At 37.9% G+C, this 25263-nt stretch overlaps 1 protein-coding gene across 1 annotated transcript in view; it reads right to left on the bottom strand.

Annotated features, from left to right (window-relative positions):
- sntg1 (syntrophin, gamma 1) overlaps positions 1-8922 on the bottom strand; it is a 92883-nt gene extending 83961 nt beyond the window's left edge. The window contains exon 1 of the mRNA XM_052023510.1: positions 8865-8922. Within this exon, the coding sequence (XP_051879470.1) occupies positions 8865-8891 (27 nt within the window). The 5' untranslated portion in view covers positions 8892-8922. The remainder of the gene's footprint in view (positions 1-8864) is intronic.
- Between the last annotated feature and the right edge of the window lie 16341 nt (positions 8923-25263).

The raw sequence follows: 25263 nt of genomic DNA, 5'->3' as shown, positions 1-25263 counted from the left end.
TATTATGTTCAATTCAAGAACAATGTAAAACTATGGAACAAGTTGTCCAATTTTGGAATTAAGGCTGTTATCTGGTTATCATTTATTTCAGTTGTACTTGGATCCGAATGCTTCAGTGAGTTAGACACTGGTTTTTAACCCTGCACAAGTTTAAATCCAACCCAGTCTGAATGCAAGCTTTCTTTTCCTGCTGGTTGTTTAGGGTTCCATGTTAAGTTATGGTGGGAAGTCTTAATTTTGTTACTAATGAACAAGTGACCACACCACAGACCACAGCCTAATGTTACACTAATTAGCAACTTCATTCAAGTCACCAAATAGAAAGATGTTCACTTCATAAATAGGGAATCCTGATATTTATAAAATTGTCTTCTAAGGTTGGGGCAGTTAGCGATCTTTAATTGTCATTTAGTTGTGCTACAGTATATGTGGTCTGGCAGTGCTTGATGCTGACTTCCATTAGAGTTTGAACTAGAACACGTTCTATTCTCCAGCATCAGCATTTTGAGGGTGAATTCATCACATAACTTGGTAGAAAACTTGATCAATTGGGACAATAATGCCCCTTTTGGTTCACTGAAGTGGTGTTTCAGTGATGTAACCAGTAGTAGCAATCAAGATAGTTGTCCAGCTCTGCAAAGGGGTTAGCTGAGGCAAATTAAGCAGAACAATGAACCTGGACATCACAGGACATAACAACGTTGCTTTTTTTTTGAAGGACTTTTTTTTCACAACTGTGGCATTAGATTAAAATAGTATTTTGATTTGTATAATGAATTATTTAAATATTTAAACCAGAACCAAAGAGCAAAGTCAAATTAATCTGTTAAATTCAGATGCGGCAAACATTTCTGTAATTTGTAGTTAATTTTAGCTTATATCTTGAACACATACCAAACATGACACCATACTGGGAATCCAACCCTGCAAAATTTGCATTCTGTTTAAATTAACTAACTGATTGTTTCCCTCCTCTCATGTACATCTAGTTATTCATTTAAATATCCAGACCCTGAATATTTCAAAGGAGAATGAAATACTCAGTTTAGCATAATGCTGGAGCTTTTAAACAGGTAATTCCTGGTCTGTTTAAAATCCCTTACCATCAGTGTTATTCAGTTAATTGTCAAACACACTGCAATAGCTTTCTTAAATTCCATTTGTTATTTTGGTAGGAAACGAATGCACACCAGCCAAACCAATTATTACACACAGAATTATTAAATGCAACAATTGCAGAAAAAAAATCACATGGAACTGATTCTCTGACAAAGATGTTCAATTTTTGAATTAGTTTTACTTCAATGAAGGATATGATTGCTCCCTGATCATTTAAATCTCCCCTGTAGAAAGCTGTTCAATTTTGCCATAATATCTCACAAATAATTTCTAAACAAACAGCAGACTGCTAAAAAAAAATACAAATTTCATTTTAATTGCTTTCTTGGTGCAGATATCAGGTTGGGGCACTCAGCGATCTTTAATTGTCACTTAGCTGTGCTACAGTATATGTGGTCTGGCAGTGCTGAGCAAAGGAAAAAACTGAGTATTTTTCTTGTTTCCCACCATTTTGGCAGCAGAATTGAAATCACTCCCACTAAAATGTATTGGAAAAAATGTCCCATGCATAAAATTGCATTTACTGCTTTATGGCGTTGTCTATCTTTGAATAAAATTAGGAGACATAGGCAAAGGCAATGTTCTTGGCAGGGTGTATTAAAAATGTTTTGCCAAGGACAATGGGACAAAAGGCAATCTTCCAGCCACAGTAAATACTGAGACAAACCCCAGGCAATTTATGAAAACATAATCAATTCTGGAGAAAATGTTTCCATTTTTCATATGTTATTTTTATATAAATCTGATAACATTTTGTGCCATGGATATGTCAGATGTATTGTATTGTAAGCTTTATTCAATTTGGCTTTCTGCCAGAGGAAGATCAGGTTGGTGAAGAATTATTATTTTTAAGGAACATTGATGGTTATGATACATTCTGTTTAATCAATTTCATGAGAGCTTTTGCCTTCTGAACTATCATTTTCAATAGATCTGGTGGCAGTTTCAACCTCAATGACTATAAAGGTCTGGTTGATGTGGAACTAATTATGAAAGATTTTTTGCTGGAAGCTTAACCAGTGAGCAAAACTGAAAACATTACCCTTTATAATGGTTTCTGACTTCAGGTTACCTTGCATGTACGCATAAATGTGGAACACTCAGGCCTAGGACAGTCAACTGCACTCCACCAGCAAAGTTCTCAACAAGTTCAGAATAGAAAAGGCAATTTGGACAACATACTTTAAACTCTCACACTCCAGACTCACTAAAGAATTCTGTGCTAGATCGGAGAAGGCACAACTGATCTTGAGTGGAAGAGAATGGCTGTGAGAGCCTTGTGTGAATTTTTTTTCTTTTAAATACAAGAAGAATACAAATATTTGAAGATGTTTAAAAGTGCTCAAAAGTGTTTTAGCTTACTTAAGTTCTTTGTCATTATTTGCTTTACAATTTTGAAGATTGTCACGAACCAGCAACAAAAGAAACACACTGAGCATGATTTAGTGTTAAAAACTATTTTATTAATCACTACTTATGATAATACGTAAAATAAAAGTAAAAATGTTAGTATGTTAGAATTCAAAAATGTTAAACCTCGAACGTTAACCCCAAAACTAAACTCTTCGTGTGTGTGTGTGACAAAGTCCAAAACTCCCAGTTCCTGAATGGTTCTTAAAGTTCAGTTCCGCAAGCCATAAGGTGAAACATGAGCAAGGGCTTCTTCAACAACCACCGTTGTCTGAAGATAAGATGTAGATGTAGAAAAACATAGAGAGAGTACATACGAAATCCAAATGTTCCACGATGGAACCCAAACGACACTTCAGTGTTTACTCGGTAGTGACTTCCTCACCCCGAAAAGCATCCGAACCGTGGTCGTCCACATACAAATACCTGTTTCCTTCTACAGGTCAGCAACAAAGTGAACTCCACCGGATTACTTCCAACTTCCATACATGGATTTCAGTGGCAAACACAGTTATTGTTTCTCATCCATCGATAGAGAAAACAAGCAGGCTGGTGTCTCTCTCCCTTCTCTCTCTCTTCTTCTTCTAACTTCTTCAACAACGTCATTACGTCCTTTATCTTCTATTGACGTAAGCACGCCCCACACACACATACACACACACTCTCTATCTTAAAGGGACTTTCACTGAGTCCGTAACAAGATAGTTTTGGACGTTTCAGAGTGTCTCGGAAACATACAGGGTCTTTGAAGTATTTGATGATCCTGGTTTTGTCCGGGGAACAAGACTGAGTCAAAATGAGTAATTAGTGGCCCACTTTTTTTTACACCCTTCTCACCACTAACCCCACCACAACCCATATGATCACATCAAAGCACAGATTGGCCTTTGTTGAACAGGGCATTGCCACCAAGGATTCTCCAGCAGTTTCCAGAAGTTTGAAATAATCCTCCTATTGTGAGGATTATTTTAGATTATTTTGGACAATGGGTAGCTTTCAGGGTCAGTGGAAATCAAAATAAAGAGGTACCTTATTATACCACAAACAGGCAGAACTTGGGTAAAGAGTATAAAAGGCAGATCAAAATGAGGTACTTAAAATGATTAAAGGATTTAGAGGCATCGAGTCATATAGCATGAAAACAGGCCAGCCATGGTGCCCACCAAGCTAGTCTCATTTGCCTACGTTTGGACCATATCCCTCTGAACCTTGCCTATCCATGTAATTATCAAAATGTCTTTTAAACGTTGTTATTGTACCTGCCTCAACTACTTTCTCTAGCAGCTCATTCTAAATACATACCACCCCCTGCATGGTTACCCCTCGGGTCCCTTTTAAATCTTTCACCTCTCACTTTAGACCTATGCCTCCTAGTTTTAAGCTCCCATTCCCTGGAAAAAGACTATGTGCGTTTACCCTATCTATACCCCTTATGTTTTTATGCACCTCTACAATGTCACCCTTCAATCTGCTATGTTCCAAGGAATAAATTCCTAGCCGGCCCAACCTCTCCCTTTAACTCAGACCCTTGAGTCCTGGCAACATCCTCGTAAATCTTCCCTGCACACTTTCCAGTTTCATGATGTCCTTCCGATAACAGGGTGACCAAAACTGTGCACAGTACTCCAAGTGTGATTTCAGTACTGCCTTATACAACTGCAACATAACATCCCAACTCCTATACAATGCCTTGACTGATAAAGGTAAATACAGACTGACTAATTTGATCAGACAAATAGAGAAGATATTCTGTACTATGTCTGGAAGTACTTCTTTTCTCAAAATGTAATGGAAGTCAGGAGCAATATATTATTGTAACTCATTTTTAAAATTTCACTTCTTCCATTGTTATTCCTGAAAACAAAATATGTTGGAGGAGTCAAATACTCAAAATAAAACAATCTGATTGTGAGGCAAAATAGTTTATTTTCGTCAGTAGAAATTCCATATTTTAAACTCCTTTGGCATTCCCTCAGGATTGAGGATGACTCTAGTTTTGTGGGTTCAGAGGTAACTGATGAGGTCAATGAGGAAAGTGCAGATTCTACCACAGGTGGAACAGGAGGTGACTGATGGGACAGGTGGATTGGTCTTTTCTGAGGTAGGATACAGTATAAGGTTACTACCTTAAGAGACTGTCAAGTGGTTATACCTTGTAACATTTTTATACCAAGTGTGCAATTTGGTTGAAGACATGCTGCAAATACATCGACTGTCCATTTCCCTTCACAGGTGCTGCCTGACCTGCAGATCTCCTCCAGCATTTTATTTGTTGATCCAGATTCCAGCAACTGCAGTTTCTTGTTTGTTTACCTGGAGTTCTGTAACTCGTTTATTCAAATATGCACGGTGAAACTCAGATACTGAGACCAGTTCAAAAGAACTCATAGGTATGAAATGTCCCAGGCTGCAGAAAGTAAGACTGGGTGAGCGTGAAAATTTGCAAAGGCAGGGCAAAACAGAAGACATTCCTTGAAATTACAACAATAGTTATATCAGATTCCTCAATCCCTATGACAAAATGCAGGAGCTATTTAGTGCCTATGTTGACAGAACAAACTGTTCTTCAAGGTTAATGAATTACTTAAGTGATTGGAGTAAATATTGAGGAACAGAGTGCAGAAGGATGGGGTAAACATCTATGGCATCATCTGGGTTAGGCACTGGTTAATTTAAATGGAATGGAAGTCCTATTTTTTGTAATCACTGAATACTAAGCAACTATCTTAACCATCTTGATGAAGTACAATGCAGCACAAAGGCAGATGCAGAATCTCTGGAAGGCCAAAGGAACAAAAAGAAAGTAAAGATTTGACTGTGGACGAAGAACACATACACTAAGAAAATACACAAGGTACATTGAAAGTATTTGCTTCTTCATAAGGTGATCCAAGTTTTCATGAGTTTGTGCCATTTGGATAATATTTCATCAGCTATCTACGTAAGTATCTAAGTATTAACATTTTAAACATGTTTGCAAATATGTTGGATCTCATGCATATAAGGTGAACAAACGATTTTATATGTCTGAAATACTATCATGAATGTTATCAAGAATGCAAGTTATGAATTTATATGTATTTCCTGTGTTGGCTCAGTTTATGTCAGCCTCCAGTGAAAATATGTTTATCTGTTCATACAGTTTTGTTCATTTTTTTAATAAAGAAGAATTGGGGTATGTTATATGTCTTAACTGCTAGGGAAAGTGCTACCTTGTAGTTGGAGGGTTGCTACTATCTTTCAAAACTACCACATGGTTATATCATATAAAATTGCTTCTACCATCCTTATGGTTTAGTTGATGACCGACTGCCATAAATGAAAGTTGTGTTTTCTCAAAGCTCCACAAATAAGTGAGTAAATAAGTAACAGCAAAACTTAAACTTCAGAACCATGTAGTGCACACTGCACCCTGAAGTGAGAAGATGATCTATAATTTTATTCATCTGTAATATTTCTATTCAGAATCTCAAAATCTTTCATTTCTTTGTGTTTGTCTTCCATCTCTAAGTTGTTTCAATCTGCAACCCCCTCCCTCTTTCTCTGACACCCTTTCATTGCATGTTCATCATGGTTTCTATTTACGTTCCTCTGGGTGCATTCTTCAAAATATAGTAGGAGCAATGAACCTTACATGCCAGCAGCACACAGAAGCACCATTAAGTTCCAATGTTATATTTCTCCACTTCATTTTCTTACTCTTCCTTCATGCTTCCCCTCATCTATGTCTTTTGTCTTTGGTATGGATTCTAGTAATTTTTATAAGCTATGGAAGATGTTATCTAATTCCATCATACCCAGATAATAATTTCCCAATTTGCTTTTCAGTAATCTGGAGCATTATCATGATGGCCTTATTCTGAGTTTGATAAAATCTATGGCTGTGGGGAGAGAAGCCATAAAGCAGAGGCAAACAACAATAATGAGAGTTCAGAGCAGAGTGCCTTACACTGGAAATTAGATAACAATGGACCAAAATAGATTACAGCAAGTAGGTATAGCTATAAAACATTGTGCGAGGGGCCAGAGAGTGGAGGACAAAGGGAAAGGAAACACGAAGATAAACAAAATACAGATTTTTAAAATGAAAGCAAAGTGTGGACCAAGGGATATTGCTGATATCCAGTTTCAAGATTACGTATTTGTTGGATTAAATCCACTGTGCAGAAGCACGGGAGCTAGCAAAGAAACTAAAGACTTGATTGAATAGAATATTTGAATGAAGCTTTTAAGGTTTAAGGGGAAAGAAGTGAAAAACAAAAATTTAGGAGGTGCCAAAAATTAAGGCCTAAATCACAGGAGCATCTTCTCCTGGTGGTGAAATGATGCACAGTAGATCTGAGTCAGAGGACAAATTTTAAGATAAAAGGCTGGAGGAGGCTATGGATGAGAATATTGAATTTCATCTGCTATCCAACAAAGAATGAGGAAGTTTGGTGAAGATAAGTGATGGATGAGTGAGGCACAGTGCAGGATGAGGTGTTTTAGAGACGTTATGAACAAATTAGAATATTACGTTGAAAAGCAATCATCAAGAATGTCCCATTCCATTTGAAATGATGTGTGAACTAGATTCTCCTGCTATCAGCATAAAAATATTTACAAAAGAAAGACTTGCATTGGAATATCACCTTCTCCTCACATATTTCACAATTAATTATTTCTATGGATTCCATTGTTATGCAGGAAAGTATAACAAAGCCAATACCACATTTGCTGTCATTGCTACCTATCGCTAAGCTTCATATTTTCTGCCTCTAAAAATGACTTGCATCATTGCTGCTGCCCATCCTGCTTCTAACTCCCATTTATTGGTAGCATCCCCACCTGAGTAAGAAGGTTGTGATTTCACATGGGGCTAGACCTCAGGAGTTAGGCTGACACTTCAGTGCAAGACTAATGAAATGCTACACTATGGAAGGTGCATTTAATGGAGATACTGTTCTTCTAAATAGTTTCATGGTATCATTTAAATCTATCTCCAAAAGGAACTTAAGATATACCACAAAACTAAAAGAACATTTAAATACACCACTCCCAATACATCATGCCTGAAACAGTGCAGTATTGTAAGACATATTGTAAACTTTTCAGAGGACAAATTTTACTTGGAAATACACTGTGCAAAAGTACAAGAGCTAGTAAAGAAGACTAAAAACTTGGTTGAATAGAATATTTGAATGAAGCTTTTAAAGTTTAAGGTGAAAGAAGTGAAGAACAAAAATTACTTGGAGGCTTGGAGGCTATTTAAATACTTTCCTTCTACTTAAAAGTCTCCAAAAAAGTTGTTTTATCTCCTACAGTTCTTATTGTTTTCTTTGTCATTTGCATTGTCCTTTTGTATATTAATTAGAGTGGAAGTTTATATTTCTTACCATCTATAATAATTGGAACTTTTACTAAGTTTCCAGAAGTATGGCACATTAAATCATTTTGTTGCTTTGTTGCATTCCAGCTATTGACCTGGATTTTGTCATTGTGCTCATGACAAAATTGTTTTCTTTCACCAAGTAACCAGAGCAAATTCTTGAGTAAAAAGAACTGCTGTCCATGAACCCCTCCTCTACAGCCTGTTTTATTTTGCTATCTTTACCATCATAATCCTGAAAATGGTGAACTATTATGAACTTCAAATAATTACAATTCATCCTCAGTGAAAAACAAAACCCTGCAAACGTTGCACATTGTTGTACAGTGTTAATGAGATTTAGTGCCCTACTAGCCCATCATTAGTGCTTAGCAATGATTCTGGTTGTAAAAACTTGATTTTACATGTATAGAATGTCATTTGTTCAGAAAATTATTTCAGACTTCTATGCCTTTAAAATGATAAAAATGTATTTATTTTGTTTTATAACAAAGTGGTGATTTGGCTTATTCTCATGTATATGCTCCACCTTCATTTTATTGTTCAAAGATGTTTAAAAAGATAGTTAGAAATTGCATTTTTTATTTCCAAGTTTGTTGTCTGAGAGAATTTTCAAAGTATTTGTCCATTCATCTCACGATGATTTTGCTGTTGCTGGTTGGCAGAGGCCTCAGTGAACTGAAACTTCAATTACCAACATTGGGAATGATGAAATCATGACGCAGAAGGGGCAAGGTCTTTATGGGTAGTTTTCCTTGAGTTCAATGATGAGTACTGTCACCTTACTAACCATCAAGAAAACGAGCCAATAAATAATCACTAGAAGTAGCATTCAGAATGTGTTGCAAAATAGATTTCAATGATGAATTGGTCAGTTGAAACATCTATCCTATAAAAGCCAAGCAGGCAAGTATTCCCTCTTCATCTTATTCCAACAATGCTAGCCAAAAGCTTGAAATGAACTTACCTCCTCAGCCGCAGTCCTGAAATCCATGTGCTACAGCACGGAGAGTAATGCTGGCCTGCAAAATGTGAAAGACATCAGACTAATCAGTGCATATTTAATTAAGCCATAACAAACAAGAAGGCATGCATAATTAATAAATATTGCAATTTATGTAAGATTGTTTGCATATTTTATCCCTCAATGCATAGACATTCTGCTGTATAAAACAAAAATGAATATTAAAATTAATTTCCAGTTACCAGAAAAAGAACTGAATATAAATTAGATGCTTAGATTTTGAAGAGCTCAGAGCAACTGCCTAAATACAAGGATTCTTCTTCTTTTGTAATACAGATGATCAGTACATCCAACAATCACAACTTGTACATGATTCAACTCTAAAATGTATCAAGTTTTGCAGTACTGTGGGCAACTTAAGACTAACTCATTGAAGCCCACTTATTTCAGCAACAGAGTGCGTGATAATGCTGGGATGTGGGATAATGACCTAGTAAACTAGATTATGTGAAAAAAATAAAACTAATAATGTTCTTATGTTGTAAAAATTAATCATGCTGTTATTAAATCTGTAAATCCTTGATGAAGCCACTATTTAAACATGTCACTGGGATCAAGGGTAATGCAATGTTAATGCATGTCTTATGAGAACAAAAGTATGTTTGGGGAAATATGTTATCTGTGTCTGAATATTTTTAACCTTAAAAAGAATGTGTATCACAAAGGCATGGTAAGCCCAAGGAATGACAATAAAGCCTCTAATTTCCATTCCTGTGAAATGTCATGGAGTTCAATGAATTGATTTAGTATTCCAGGAGGAAGCACTTTCTAATGCATAAAAGGTAATCAAACAAAATCCTAGACTATCTATCCAACAAACTTGAAAACTCCACCCTGGTTTGGTGCTTTCTACAGATGGCATTCCACTATTCCCTGTACTTGGGAAATGGTATTTCATTTATTATTTAATATTTGCCTTTGTTATTGCTGTAATCTCCAGTTTGATTATTAAAGAGATATTAATTCTTACTTGAAGTAACTAATTGTCAAAGTGTGAATAGTTTTTGATAATCATTCTTTGAGGATTCGTAGAACATTTGATTGAAACACTATCTCAGTTCACATTGTGGGCCAGAGAGACACATATTACAAAAACATTCTGAGAAGATAGAATTATCATTCATTAATTATCATTGCATATTAATTATAATTTACAACAGGATTTTTCCATTCATTTGGCTCATTCTTCATTCTTAACTTTCGGAAAATGTTACCAAGGATGTTCTGAGACTGGAATTGAAATATGCAGTCATAATTTGATATGTGCATCCCTCACTGTTACTGCACGGCACCTGTTATGAGTCCAACACTGGAAGATGTTATCTTTTCCAAGACCTATGTTTTGCATAAAGTAAATTGATTGTAAAGCCATTGGTTTCAGTAATGAGATTCTATGCCGGTGGCAATGCTGAGGATCAGTCAGCTGAAGTAAATAGATTTGTGTGAAGCAAATGTTCTCAATCCCATCAGTGCCTAATTATTGCAGAGATTTTTGCGAGTTATCTGGTCTGCAGCTGCTTCTCGCTAATGTTTGGCTTGTTAGGAAATGCCTTCTTTTGACTTTGAAGCATTCAGTGTTGTGAAACGCAGCAACAACCTTGCCATTAATGTTTGGTTGCATCTGCTCCAAAGGGATATGTTTATAATTTGTTCTAATTGTCATAGCAAATTCTTGTAAACAAGCCTTTCATTTTGATTTTTGAAACAGAAGGCAACATTAATCGTTCAATGAAGCACAGCAGTGACACACAATCAAGCCAATAGATTAGAACTTAGTTCATGGTAAATTAACATCTGGTGGCATATGCTAGCTATCAATATTTACAATATCAACAAGTCAATCAGGCAGAATATTCACAATATACTATATCAATGACTGATATAATTTATAATTGACTATCTGTAACGTATCTTATGATGTACCTTGGTTACTGTTGGGGGTCTTGTAAGTTCTACTTAATGTAATAATTGCAGGAGACAGCAGCTTCAAACAAAGGTGTTTCTTTTCACAGAAAGAAACTGTTATGCTATAGATATATTTGCTGTGTACAATACATATATTTTACACATAATGGAAGTTACTACATGACTGAACATACATATTTATCCACCACACCATGTTTGAGGAAGCCTGTGTAAACACTTTTCACGATTATACACAGTCTTAAGATTCAATCTGTCAACTGGCTTTCTAAGTCAATTTGACCTCAATTGTGCATTTGTCTCTGATGTTGTATTAGTTGCTTGAACTGAAGCACTTACAAGCTTGTGACTTGATTCATGGCCATTCTGTCGGTGTTGAGCAATAGTTGACTCTATAGTAAAGTCAGGAATAGATTCATCAAATTATGTTCATCATTTGCTGTGATCATCAGATCTAAATGAACTACCTCTACCTTTCTGCAGAGGCACTATGTTTGTGAGTATGTGTATATTTTAGAACTGATTTGTTATATCCCTCACTGCAGCATTCAATACTTGCACATTTTCGACAAAGGCTTTCACCTCAGAAATTATTATTGGCCATAAAGGATATCTTCATCCATTTCAGGTGGAGTGTGAATAATTCACATACCTTGTTATGCGCAGCCGGGCTGTTCATGAATCCTGCAGATGTCTGTGCAGCCATTTTCATTCTTGTCCTGCTGAGGCAATGTCACAAGACTCAAGCCTCCTGTGCATTTGGACTTCTACTCTCAGATCCTCCACTAATTGCAGATTTACACAGCCTTTCTTGCTGTAATTGTGTTTGGAAATTTGTTGCTGCAGCTTTAAAAACAATCGCTGCCGTCTTACAAGCAAAGTGCAGCTGCTTGGAGTTCTTGCTTTGATCCATGGTCCCATACAAATAAATCAGAGAGGCTGAAACTTCAGAAGCCTGTTTTCAGCTATTTTTTTCCCAGTTTTCATCACAGTCAAGGACTTTTCACAGATTTCACAGAGGAAGAACAATACTCTTCAAGTCACAGTACTGTTTTTTACTTTGATTTTTAAAAATTTCTCCAATCCTCATCACCTGGGATACTGTTGGGTTTCTGGTAAATTCTACTTATTGTAATAATTTCAAAACTCCAGAGCTTCAAACAAGGATGTTTATTTTTATTTGAACAAGAAGGAACTCTCTACTGTGGTGTACATTTGATGACAAGACTACATCCTCTGAACACGTGACTTACTTACATAACCATTTATAAATACACCTAACTACCTGGTTAAATTTCTAAAGCAGAACTAAATCGAATGTAGCTTTATGTGCTTGGAAATTACATGAAATTTCAATTGTCTATACCCCAATGTCTATTGATTTCATAGAGGAAAGAGAGTCATAGGGTTATACAGCACGGAAACAGGCCCTTTGGCCCAGCTCATCCTTGCCAACTAAGGTACTTTCCTGAACTAGTCCTATTTTCTTGCATTTGGCGTGTATTCCTCTGAACCTTTCCTATCCATGTACCTGTCCAAATGTCTTTTAAATGCTGTAATTTTACCCACCTCTACCACTTCCTCTGGCAGCTCATTCCATATAACTACCATCCTCAACTTGAAATCTGTTCACACTTGATTACATTTTTGAAATCATTATCATTAGCTTTTTCACATTTTTGCATTTTTGATAAAAATACAGGAAGGCCGAAAATGATTGTACCCAAAATGTTAGGATATGCTGGACTAGTTATCTGTTACTCTTTACATTTTCGTGGTTTATTGAATTGTCAGATCACATTTCTACAAATCAGATCTTGCAGTTACAACATACTAGGTTTTGAAAACCAAAGATCTTAATCCTTTTTGGATCTATTTTAAAATTAAAAGCTCAAATCGTATTCATGACAATAATTGTTGAAGACTATATTACATTTTTACATGTCTCCAGTTGCAGTTCTAAAAAAAATTTAGGTTCTGGATTGAAGTCCAATCCTTCATAAGAACTAGGGAGTGATTATGGTTGTGCCTGTCATTCATGTTAAGCTATTGCAATGCAACACTTTTAAAACACATGGTACTGTTGGCACAAGCAGCCACACAAGTGTGCTTTTGTTATCTATTTATACTTCCTGCTCTTTACACCAAAGTTTGCTGAATTTGCAGAACAAAAACTGATGCAATGTTCAACATTGTATTTTGTGTCAATGCTGCCAAATTGGACCTCAGTTAACACCAAGTATTGCAAATACAGAACATGATGGAAACACTCAGAAGGCCTTGCAACATCTCGGGAAAGAGATACAGAGTTAACATTTTTGGTTGCAGACCCTTCAACATAAACTCCTTGACCTAAAACGATAACTCTGTTTCTCCTTCCACAGATGCTGCCTGATCTGCTGTATTTCCAGCACTTTCTGTTTTTGTTTCACATTTCCAGCATCTGCAGTATTTTGATTTTCAACACTAAGTGGTGTACTGATACAAGCATCAAGAACTGATCAGCAGAAATGACCCTTTTAATTGCAGACAAGATTGTAATTCAACTAAGATGACCTTAGTGCCGATTGGTTTTGTACAGTCTTGATAAACTCCAACAAGAAGGTAAGGTAAGACCACCAAAGTCAGTAATTATTGTGTGATGAGGTCAAAAGTGAGCAGGATGAAGTAGAAAAAGTGGCTGTATGACAGTTTCAGGTTTCATAAAATATTGGTTTGCCCACGACTGAAATGTTAATTCCATATCTGATCACCGCATTTGAGGAAGGATGTAATGGGGTGCAGAAAAACTTCACTAGATTGGCTCCAGGGATGAGAGACTTACATTACAGGGAAAGGTTGGAAAAGCTGGAATTATTCCCCATGGATAAGGTTGAAAGATGTGAGCGAGCAGATCAGGAGAAACTGATGTAAGTGACAAAAACCAGAAGTCACAGATTTCAGATGACAGGTAAAAGAATCAGAGGTGTCAGTGGAATAAACATTGATATTAATGAGCAGTTAGTGTCTCAAATGCTTTCACTGACTGTGTGTCAAAGACAGATTTCTTTTCTGACCTTCAACTGGAAGCTGTGTCAGTTTATAAAAGAAAAGGGTGAAAAGGTTGAATCTGTGCTCAATGGAGTTTAGAAGAATAAGGAGTAGATGGTGAGCTTTAGAAGAGTGATCTTATTGAAGCCCGAATACTTTTAGGAGACTTGATAGAGTAAATACTGGGAGGATATTTTCCCCTTTGGGAGAGTCTAGGTCTCAGACTAAGGGGGTCCGATTTAAGACAGAGATGAGAATGAATTTCTTGAGAATAGTTGAATTAACCATGACCTTACTGAACTAATATTTCTGCATAGTGCTCACTCAGGGGCTCGGGGTTGCTGGTGAAAGGCTATTGACTTACAGTAGAGGAGACTGAAGCAGTTGCAGGCGGACGAATTGGGGCAATCCTGTCACCAGATTCCTGGCTTTGGCCTAAAGCTCTCACTATGACTGCCAGCACTCTGGCTTGACTGGCTGATAGGCAACAGAAAGGGTACAAGCAGAGCGGCAAGCATATATGTTTCATGAAGCCATCAGCACTTCCTCAGAGTGTTGCCTTAGCAATCCTATTAACCTCCTGGAAGAAAAGTTGCTAGTTTGCTGAAATATTCCCAAATCTCTTTGAAACACTGGGCCCTAAGTCAATGGCAGCAGTCTAAAATTCAACAGCAGCATTCAAATGTTGTGAGGTGCCTCTCTAAGTTGCAGAGTCAGCATGGAACTGTGAAAGAAAAAACACATTGGACTAACCTGCTGGAGTTATTTAAGGATGTGACTAGTGGAGAAATAGCGGCTGTGATGTATTTGGATTTTCAGAAGGTTTTTGTTAAGTTCCAAACAGGAGGCTGGTCAACAAGGTTCGTGCACACAGAGTCAGGGATAATATATACTGATATGGATTGAGAACTCGGGTATTGGACAGGAAGCAAAGAGTGTAAATAAGTGCCCCTCTCTCAGGTTTGCAGGCTATGATTAGTGGGGTACTACAGGATTGTTGCTTGTGCATCAAGTATTTGTGATCTTTAAAACTATTTAGCTGGGGGACCAAATGTCATATTTCCAGCTTTGTTAATGATACAAAGCTAGGTGGGAGTGTGAGTAAGGTGGAGGATCTAAAGAGGCTTCAAGGGGGTACACATGCTAGGTGAGTGGGCAAGAACATGGTAAATGTGGAAAAATGTGAAGTTAACCCCTTTAGTGTGTGAAATCGAAAAATAAGGTAATTTTTATTTGGGTAATGATGATGTTCAAAGGGACCCAGGTAAGCTTATGCACAAGTCACTAGGAGCCAATGTATGGATAAAGAAATGATGAAGAAAACAAATGATATGTTGGCTTTATAATGAGTGAATTTATTTGAAAAATACACAAAAAGTGCTGGAGGAACTCAGCACGTCAGGCAGCATCCACGGAGGGAAATAAACTGTCGATGTTTCGGGCTGAAACCCCAGGGTCTCAAAATGTCAGTATCTCAGTGAATGCATTTGAGTGTCAGATTTCTGCCTGTTTTAGTTGATTTAACCCTTACTATTCTGTGAACCTAATGACTCTCAGGGGTTAAAAACCATCCCCAATTCCAAGTGTGCCCCTTTCTGATTTTAACAAATTTCCTCTGGACACAGTTGCCTTAAAGGTAATCTGGACATCAGAATACCACTTGTGCAAACACAGGAACTATATCGGAGGTCATGATTCAGTAATTTTATATGTGCAGTGACCACATTTTGCATCATCGGGATTGCCCTCCAGAAAACTTTATTTGCACTTGATAAGAGATTCATCTGAACTCCAAGAGAAGTCAGGATTCAAATGGCATGGAAGGCTGAACAACCTTTATATAACTGAAAAGGCAGGGGAAATAAATGAAACACATCCAAAGATGGTGAAAGAAAGCAAGGGAAGGTGTGGAGAAAACTAATTCTCGGCTCACAAGACTACAATCACAAGATTGGAAACTACCTAAAACTTTATTTTTAATGGTTAGCAACATAAGCCCGAGTCTTTTAGTGTGAAATAATCTGTTGGAAAGTCCTGTAGCCATGTGAAAGGAAGCAAGGATAGAGAGCTTATCAAGAATTAAAGCAATAGTCATGTCAAAATGGATAGATGAAGTTCACAACAATCCTAAGGCCTTCCCCAAGGAAATAATAAACTGTTAATGGAAATATGAGAAAATAACTTATTGTAAGACCTCACAAAACATGAAAAATGTTCCATTACATAAAATAAGCAGCAAAATGATCTCAACTCTAATATAAACCATTATTAAAATGTTCAAAAATAAACTGCATTATCAGGTGATGTAAAGAGATTCACAGAATACAATTCCAAATGTATTAAACTGCAATCTTGTATAACATTAGTTAGACCACATTATAATCTGATGTAACCTAATGATGAAAAACTTGTGTTGGCACTAACTCTGGCAGAAATAGGTTCTCTATGACTGACAAGTGAACCACTGCCTTAGATTGCCACATACCTAAACCACCAAAGTGAGGTCAGAGTAAAATAGAACAACTTCCATGCCAGAAAGATACCAAACAAATCACAGTTTTTCCTAGCAACAGTTATCCGGGAAAGACAACTTGTATTTACCTTGAACTTTTAATATGACAAAGTGTCCCAAAGTACTTCAGAGCACTGTTTTCCAACAAAGTGTAATGCTGAGCCAGGTAATAAGATATTGGTTCAGATGCCAAAAACTTGAGTGGTAGTGGTGAAGGGAATGCATGTTTAGATGGGTTGATGGACTGCTTTATTCAGGCAGCTTGATTGCTTGATTGGACTGCTTTGAGTTGTTAGTGCTGACAGTTATCAGGTAACTAGGCATTCATCAAACCCCTGATCTGTGCCTTATAGATGGTGCAAAGACCTTGAGCTGTCAGAAGGTGAATTACTCAACGCAGGATACCCAGGCTCTTACCAACTTCAGTACCCATGGTATTTATGTGTCTGATCCAGCTGAGTTTCTGATCAATGGTGATGCCCAGAATATTGATGGTGAAGGAGTCAGCAATGATAAATCCACAGAATGTCGAGGCAGGTGTTCAGGTTCTCTCTTGTTCAAGATGGTCACTGCCTGGCGATTTTGTGGCAAGAATGTTATTTGCCACTTATCAGCCCATGTTTGAATGTTGTCTAGGTCTTGCTTCATGCAGGTATGGGCAGCTTCATTTATTGATGAGCTGCAAATGGAATTGGAAAAAAGTGCAGTCGTCAATGAACAGTCCCACTTCTGACATTATGATGGAAGGAAAGTCTTTGATGAAGCAGATGAAGATGGCTGACCATTGGGCACTACTCTGAGGATTTCCTGCAGTGATGTTCCAAGGCTGAGGTGACTGATCTCTGATAACCACGACTTCCTTGTTTGGGAAATGACTCTAACCACTGGAGTCTTTTGATACCCTTTGATGTCCATTAGCCTCAGTTTTACAAGTGTTCCTTGATGTCAAGGCTAGTCATTCTCACTATACTTCTGGAATTCAGCTCTTTGACCATGCATTGATTATGGCAGGAACAGAGTGATCCTGGTGACATCCAAGCTGGGCATCTGTGCTTGGGTTGCTGATGAGTAAGTGCCTTTTGACAGTGCTATTGAAGACAGCTTCCATCACTTTGCTGATGATTGATAATAAACCAATGGGTAGTTATTAGTTGAATTCAATTTGTTTTGCTTTTTGTGAAAAGGACATATCTGTGAATTTTTTCACATGAAAAATAGAATATTACAGACACTAGAAATCTGAAAATTAAAGAGAAAGTGCTGGAAATACTAACAGGTCAGAAACATCTGTGGAAAGAGAAACAGAGTTAATATTTCACAAAGGGTTTTCAACCTGAAACAGAAGTACTTTGAAATAGAAGATTTTTCATAAATGTTGCATGATCTGTTGAGTATTTCCAAATGTTTTTTGTTTCAATTTTCCACATTGTCAGTTGATGCCAGTGCTGTAACTATATTGGAACCTTTGGCTAGAGGCAATTTACAAGTAGGTCACGTCCATTCCTGGAATGCAGATCTTCAGTTGTAGAACTGGCATGATTTCTGGACATAGAGCTTTTGCCTTATCCAAAGCCCTCAGTCCTTTATTGATTTCACTTTATTGAATTGGCTGGAGACTGGCTTCTCTGGTGTTGGGATGTCAGGAGGAAGCCAAGACAGATCATCTGGTAGACATCAATCCAATTTACAACAGATCTGCCTCTCGGGTCTAAACTCATATGGTCTTCATGATCTTCTCAAGTAATTCTCCTTTCATATTTTTGAGTCTGATGGTCCTGGATCCAGCTGGAAGGACACATGTTTCATAAGATATCATAGCTTATTGGCCAATAACATCTTATTGTTGGTTATGTCTGCTGAATTTTATTTGGCCACCCTTGAATCACTTGCTAAGAAGGCATCCATAATTCTTCATTCCTGTCAGTCTGTGATCTTACTCAGCTTTGTTGGTGTCACATTTTCCATGTACTGTATCTTCACACCCAAATGTGTCTGAATCTTGTGCTTCTCCAGCAGTGACTGAGGTAGCATATCTGCTGGCATCTTTTTTTTCTGGCTTGTAATTCAAAGTAAAATCCTAACTTTGAAGCCACAGGAGTATTTTGCTGGTAATCCACATTGATTTTTCTTGCAGATTTGCTCTCGGGTAAGTGATCTCTACTGCAAATTTCCATCCTGAGAGAAAGACATGGAACTTCTCAAATGTATATCTCGGTTTCTATGTTGGGCTATCTTATTTCCGGCAATGTAGTATGTCAATGTAGTATTTCAGATACAAATTCTCTCATCTTGCCATATAGTAGATCCCTCTACCTAAAGGTTCTGAGGCCTTTAATAAAGGGATCAGTGTAGTGGTTAATGTAACGCTATTACAGCGTCAGCGACCTGGGTTCAATTCCGGCCGCTGTCTGTAAGGAGTTTGTATGTTCTCCCCGTGACTGCGTGGGTTTTCTCTGGGTGCTCCGATTTCCTTCCACATTCCAAAGATGTATGGGTTAGGAAGTTGTGGGCATGCTATGTTGGCACCGGAAGCGTGGCAACACATGCGGGCTGCCCCAGAACATTCTATGCAAAAGACGCATTTCACTGTGTGTTTCAATGTACGTGTGACTAATAAAGATATTATATCTAAAATTACATAGTTTTTTTCTGAGCAAAAAAACAAAGCACTTGAAGAACTCAGCAGGTCAAGCAGCATCTGTGGAGGCAAAAGGTGTAAGTTGACGTTTTGAGTTGAGACCCTGCTTTAGGTCTTGAAGCAAGATCTTCACCTGAAATGGCAACTTACACCTTTTGCCTCCACAGATTCTGCTTGACCTGCTAAATTCTTCCAGTGCTCTGTTTTTTTGTTCCAGATTCCAGCATCTGGAGTTTCTTTTGTCTTCATAGTCTTTTTTTTCTGTTGTATTATGATGGGCTCATCTCAGTGTACATCAGCTCCTAAATTTGCTAACACTTACTTCATGGGAAAATCTTGTACAGAATCTTTTTTCAGTAATTCTCTCAGGTTTGCCACATGTTCTGTCATTCAGAAATGACAGATTTCATGCATTGGGTTAGCTATAGAAAGATTCTCAGTTCTTTCTTGTTCTTTAGTGTCTTCATCTCAGTGATAGCTATAACTTCTCTATTTGGCCTAATGATGTATTTGTCAGCATTTATCTCCTGCTCAGCCTTTCTGGTTCTTCCCATCACCTCATGGGGGCAACCGTTGTTTCCACCCTCTCCAAGATTTGTTATCTTCTGCTGTACCAACTGATCCCTTGCAACATCTATTGCATGTCTTGTCTACTTTCTGCTGAAACACCTCCTGGCTGAATCTGAGGTCCACAGGTTGGAGCCAACGTTAAATTCATCGACCATATATCAACCTTACTTCACTTGTTTGCCCTTATCCTCCACAAATTTTTAATTAGCTTCCCTGTTGTTTACTATGTTTTCCATTCTCCAGTTTCATGCTATCTACAGCCCTTTGTAAATATGCCTTATATATCTAAATCCAAACTATGAAAATTATCTTCAGGCTGACTACTAGACTGGGGGTAGAATACCAGTTTTTCTTCCCTCATGTTTGAAAAAGAGCTATTTATCATTAATCTCTTAGCCAAATCCATCCCACCTAGCACTGCCTCTTCAAACTAATGGGATTTGGTTTTGGTAACAAATCTATCATAATGTGTTCTATCAAATGACTCTTAAGCATCTAAATGCACAATAAATGTATTACTCACATTTACCTTCTTGGTTACTTCATCAATTAACTCAGTCTAGGCAAACATGATTTAATTTTAACAAATCCACGATGGCTTTAATTTACTTTCATTCAAAAGAAGGATGTATTTGTTAATAATGAGGGTAATGGAAGTAATAATTGGAATTAATAATTGCTATTGGGCGTAGGCTGGGGATACAGCAGCTGTTGTATGTAAAAATGCAGTCCTGAGGGACTCACAAGAGAAATGTAAAAATGTTAACAATGTAATAGTGGTAATAACTGGCTGCTGATGAGAGTTAGAAAATATGGAGATGTCATACAATGGATCTGTGAAGTGTGAACTGGAGAAAGTATGAATGAGGCTGCATTAGAAAATTAACGTGATGGAAATTAAGAAAACGATTCAGTATATTTCAGGGATCTTCACAATGTACAATTTATTCAGCGGGAAAAAGAAAAATTAGAAAAGGCAGTGACTAAATGAAATATTCAAAACTAACTTAAGGGAGGAGAATAATTATTTTAGAAAGACAAAGAATTGAGAATATTGTAGACAGCAAGAAGCAGAAAAGTGACATTTATAAGCAGATCATTAAAAGCAACATGAGGAACTAATATAATTCTTTATATTCATCAATGAAGTAGGTAGCATATTAAGACAAACTCAATATTTCAGTATGTGGTACAAGTGAAATGATTGTGGGAAAAATGAGAAGAATGTGTAAAATATGCATTGCAGGAGACCCCTGGGTTATGGCCGATCAGGTAAGGGAAATTCACCCTTACAGAATTCACAGGTCACTACCCAACAATAGGAGATACGGAATAAAATTTGCCCCAACAGAACCTTCGTGAAAAAAAGTAAGTAAACACTAAAGTTATATTTTCTCAGCTCATGTTTCTTGACGCATGCACAGATGACATGGCTTTGCACTGTGGAAAATCATGATACGGACCACTTTCCAGGAACACAACCCCTCCCCCCATAATTTAAGGGTAATCTATATGGATAAATTCCAGAATCATCAAAGGGGCCAATCAACAAACGCTGAGGTCAATATATCATACAGCATTAACTAATAAACATTTGGAATGGGAATACACTGTAAGTTTCCTCAAAAAAAAAGAGGAAATAGGTAAATGGGTCTTAAACCATTTGGCAGTCTTAAAGCATATTAAGGTGGCTAAATCCCTGGGGCCCGACAAAGTTTGTCCTAGGACATTGTGGGAAGCTAGGGAAGAAATTGCAGGGGCTCTGGCAGAGATATTTGCACTGGGTGAGGTACCAAAAAACCGGAGGATGGCTAATGTTGTGCCTTTATTTAGGGCTGCAAGACAAACCAGGGAACTACAGGCCAGTGAGCCTAACATCAGTGATGGGGAAGTTACTGGAGGGGATTCTGAGGACAGGATCTACCAACATTTGGAAAGGCAAGGACTGATTAGGGATAGTCAGCATGACTTTGTGTGTGGGAAGTCATGTCTCACAAATATGACTGTGTTTATTGAAGTGGTGATAAAAGAGGGCAGGGCAATGGATGTTGTCTACATGGACTTTAGCAAGGCCTTTGACAAGGTCCCACATAGCACACTAGATTGGAAGAATAGATCACCTGGGATCCAGGGTAAGCTAGACAATTGGATACAAAATTGGCTTGGTGGAAGGAGTCAGAAGGTGGTAGTGGGGGTTGTTATTCAGATTGGAGGCCTGTGACCAGTGATGTGCTGCAGGGATTGGTGCTATGTTCACTGTTATACAGATATTTCAATAAGAAAGTAACTGGCTTGGTTAGTAAGTTTGTGGGTGACAACAAAATCGATGGTATAGTGGGCAGTGAAGAGGGTTATCTAAGACTACAATGGGATCCAGGTCAACTGGGGAAGTGGGCCAAAGAATGGCAGATGGAATTTAACTCGGACAAGTGCAAGGGGTTGCACTTTGGTTAATTAAACAGGGCAGGGTTTACACAGTAAATTGTAGGGTCATGCAGAGTGTTGCAGAACAAAGAGACATAGGGTACATAGTTCCCTGAAAGTGGTGACGCAGGTAGACAGGGTAGTGAAGGAGGTGTCTGATATGATCAGTCAGGGTCATTATGTTACAACTGTACAAGTCAGTGGTGAGTCCACGATTGGAACATTGTGTGCAGTTCTCATTGCCCAGCTATAGGAAGGATGCCATTAGGCTGGAAAGGTGCAGAAAAGATTCATGAGAATATTGCAGGACTGGAGGGCGTGAATTATAAGGAGAGGCTGAATAGGCTGGGGTTTTGTTCCCTAGAGCACAGGAGGCTGAGGCAGGACCTTATTGGAGCATATAAAATCATAAAGGGGCACAGATAAGCTGAATGGTTATAGTCTTTTTCTCAGGGTAAGGGAATCTAAAAGGGCATAGATTTAAGGTGAGAGGGAAAAGATTTAAAAGGGACCTGAGGGGCAAGTTTTCTTGCACAGAGGGTGGTGGGTATATGGAATAAGCTGCCAAAGAAAGCTGAACAGGTGGGTATAATTACACCATTTGAAAGACATTTAGAGGGGTACCTGGATAGGAAAGGGTTAGAGCGATAAGGGTCAAGTGGGACTAGCTCAGATAGAAAACTTGGTTGGCATGGACGAGTTGAGCCAAAGGGCCTGTTTCCATACTGTATAATTCTATGACTCCATGAAAACCTTTCTCCTAACAGTATCTAATTAAATTTCAGTGAATTAAGGGATTTTTGGATATTAAATGAAATGTGACTAAAGAGCTTTGCCAGCACATATTATAGTAATGTTTAAAATGTAGAAAACTTGGCAATAGAATTTAAAATCAGAATTGTTTTAAAATCTGTTCAGGGAATATGTCTAGTTAGGATAGATTCAGGCATTATGGAATCGTGTAAAGTGATTGCTAATTGGTCATCATACTTTTCATTTCCATTTCCAGTCTTTATTTTTATTGACCTCAAAAGTAAATACAAAAGGTGAGATTAAAATGGTCTATGGATTTGTTATCACCTGTTGTATACTCTTTCACAAGTCGAAATCAATCTTTTGATTCCTTTAGGTGTCTATCTACTCTTCACTGGTATAATAGTCAAAAATGACACACACAAGGGTATTTCTTAGTAATGATAACATTTGCTGATTTAACAATGGTATGCAATCAGAGCTTAATCATATTCATAAGGAAAGTGGAAATATTGAGTGGATAAACTAAAGAATTCCAGAGATATTTAAAAGATGAAAAGAAACAAAAAAATGCTGTAAATCTGAAAGGAAGAGACAAAATGATGGGTCTGCATTATAAATGTTTTCCATTCAAAAACAAAAAAGACATGATAATTTCATCATAATTCCTTTTTTATGAGTATGCATTATTTAAGTTTATTTCCTGGAAGATTTTATGTAGAGACAAATAGATATACACTGGCATTAAAGGTGTTCACTTGTGCTCTACAATGTGTAGGACTGACGTCCTTAAGAATCATATGCCTTATGGGAATGGTGGAACACAGGTAGCAGCATACCGTACAATTAACTTTTATTTTTATGATAAAAAAGGATGGTTGAGTTTACTAATACAATATTGATTGTATCATGTCTGCACAAGAAATAGCAATTTCCATTTGAAACTGGGTCAAAAATAGAAATGCTGAAAGAATTCAGCCCGCCTTATGGGTAGAGTTTAAAAATAAACAATGGGCAGTCACTTTGTTGGGATTAAACTACATGCCACCCAATGGTCAGCAGAAGAGGAGCAGATTTGTAAACAATTAGGTCCCACATAATAGGTTAATCAAGAAAGTTCGGATGCATGTGGTCGGTGGAGAATTGGCTGTGTGGATCCAGAACTGGCTTGCCCGTAGAAGACAGAGGGTGGTGATTAAAGAGACTTATTCAGGCTGGAGGCCTATGAGTAGTGGTGTTCCACAGGGATCTGTACTGGGACCTCTGCTGTTTGTGATGTACATAAATGACCTGGGTGAGTATGTTGATGGATGGGTTAGTAAGTTTGCAGACGATACCAAGATTGGAGTTGTGAATAGTATAGAAGACTGGCGATGGAAACAGTGTGATATAGGTCAGTTGCAGATGTGGGCAGAGAAATGGCAGATGGAGTTTAACCCAGATAAATGTGAGGTGTTGCACCTTGGTAGGACTAATGTCAAGAGGCAGTACACCCTTAAGGGCAAGACTCTTAACAGTGTTGAAGAGCAGAGAGACCTTGGGGTGCAAGTCCATGATTCATTGAAAGTAGCTACACAGGTGGACAGGGTGGTTAAGAAGGCTTATGGAATGCTTGCACTTATTAATCGGGGTATTGAGTATAGGAGTCAAGAAGTTATGATGCATCCCTATAGAACTCTGGTTAGGCCGCATTTAGAGTATTGTGTGCAATTCTGGTCGCCTCACTATAGGAAGGATGTTGAGGCGTTAAGAGAGGGTGCAGAGGAGTTTTACCAGGATGCTGCCTGGATTAGAGGGCATGTGCTATCAGGAGAGGCTGGACAAACTTGGGCTTTTTTTTTGGAGCTGCAGAGGCTGAAGGGTGATCTGTTGGAAGTGTATAAAATTATGAGGGGCATAGATTGGGTGGACAAAAGATATCTTTTTCCTATTATTGAGTGATTCAATACCAGAGGGCATGCATTTAAGGTGGGGGGGGGGTAGGTTCAGGTGGGGGGTATGTTTTTTTTACTCAGACAGAGGTGGATGCCTGGAATGTGTTGCCTGATAGGGTGGTGGAGGCAAATTCTTTGGGGGCTTTTAAGGGAGGCTTGGATGGGCACATGAATGAGAGGAAAATAGAGGGATATGGGTATTCTGTAGGTAGGAGGGACTACCTATGTTGGCACAATATTGTGGGCCGAAGGGCCTGTTCTGTGCTGTACTGTTCTATGTAAAGCAGCATCTGTGGAAGGAGAAACCAGTCAATGTTTCAGGTTGAAGACCCTTCATCAGAACTGAGAAAGGGAGAAAACAAGTTAGTTTAAGTAGCAGAGAAGGTGGGGGAGTGTAAAGGGTGGAGCAGAGGTCATGTCTGTAATGGGGTGAAATAATGTGTCATTGGATGGACAGTTAAGCTCCATCTGGGTAATGTGTTGCTAATGTGGTGAATTCTAGGTGATGTTATATAACCTAGCCTACTGGGACATGGTCATCTCCCTCAACACAGCAAA

The sequence above is a fragment of the Pristis pectinata genome, chromosome 9 (genome assembly GCF_009764475.1).
Source record: "Pristis pectinata isolate sPriPec2 chromosome 9, sPriPec2.1.pri, whole genome shotgun sequence".
NCBI classification, from domain to species: Eukaryota; Metazoa; Chordata; class Chondrichthyes; order Rhinopristiformes; family Pristidae; genus Pristis; species Pristis pectinata.
This window is presented reverse-complemented; position numbering and strand designations above follow the sequence as displayed.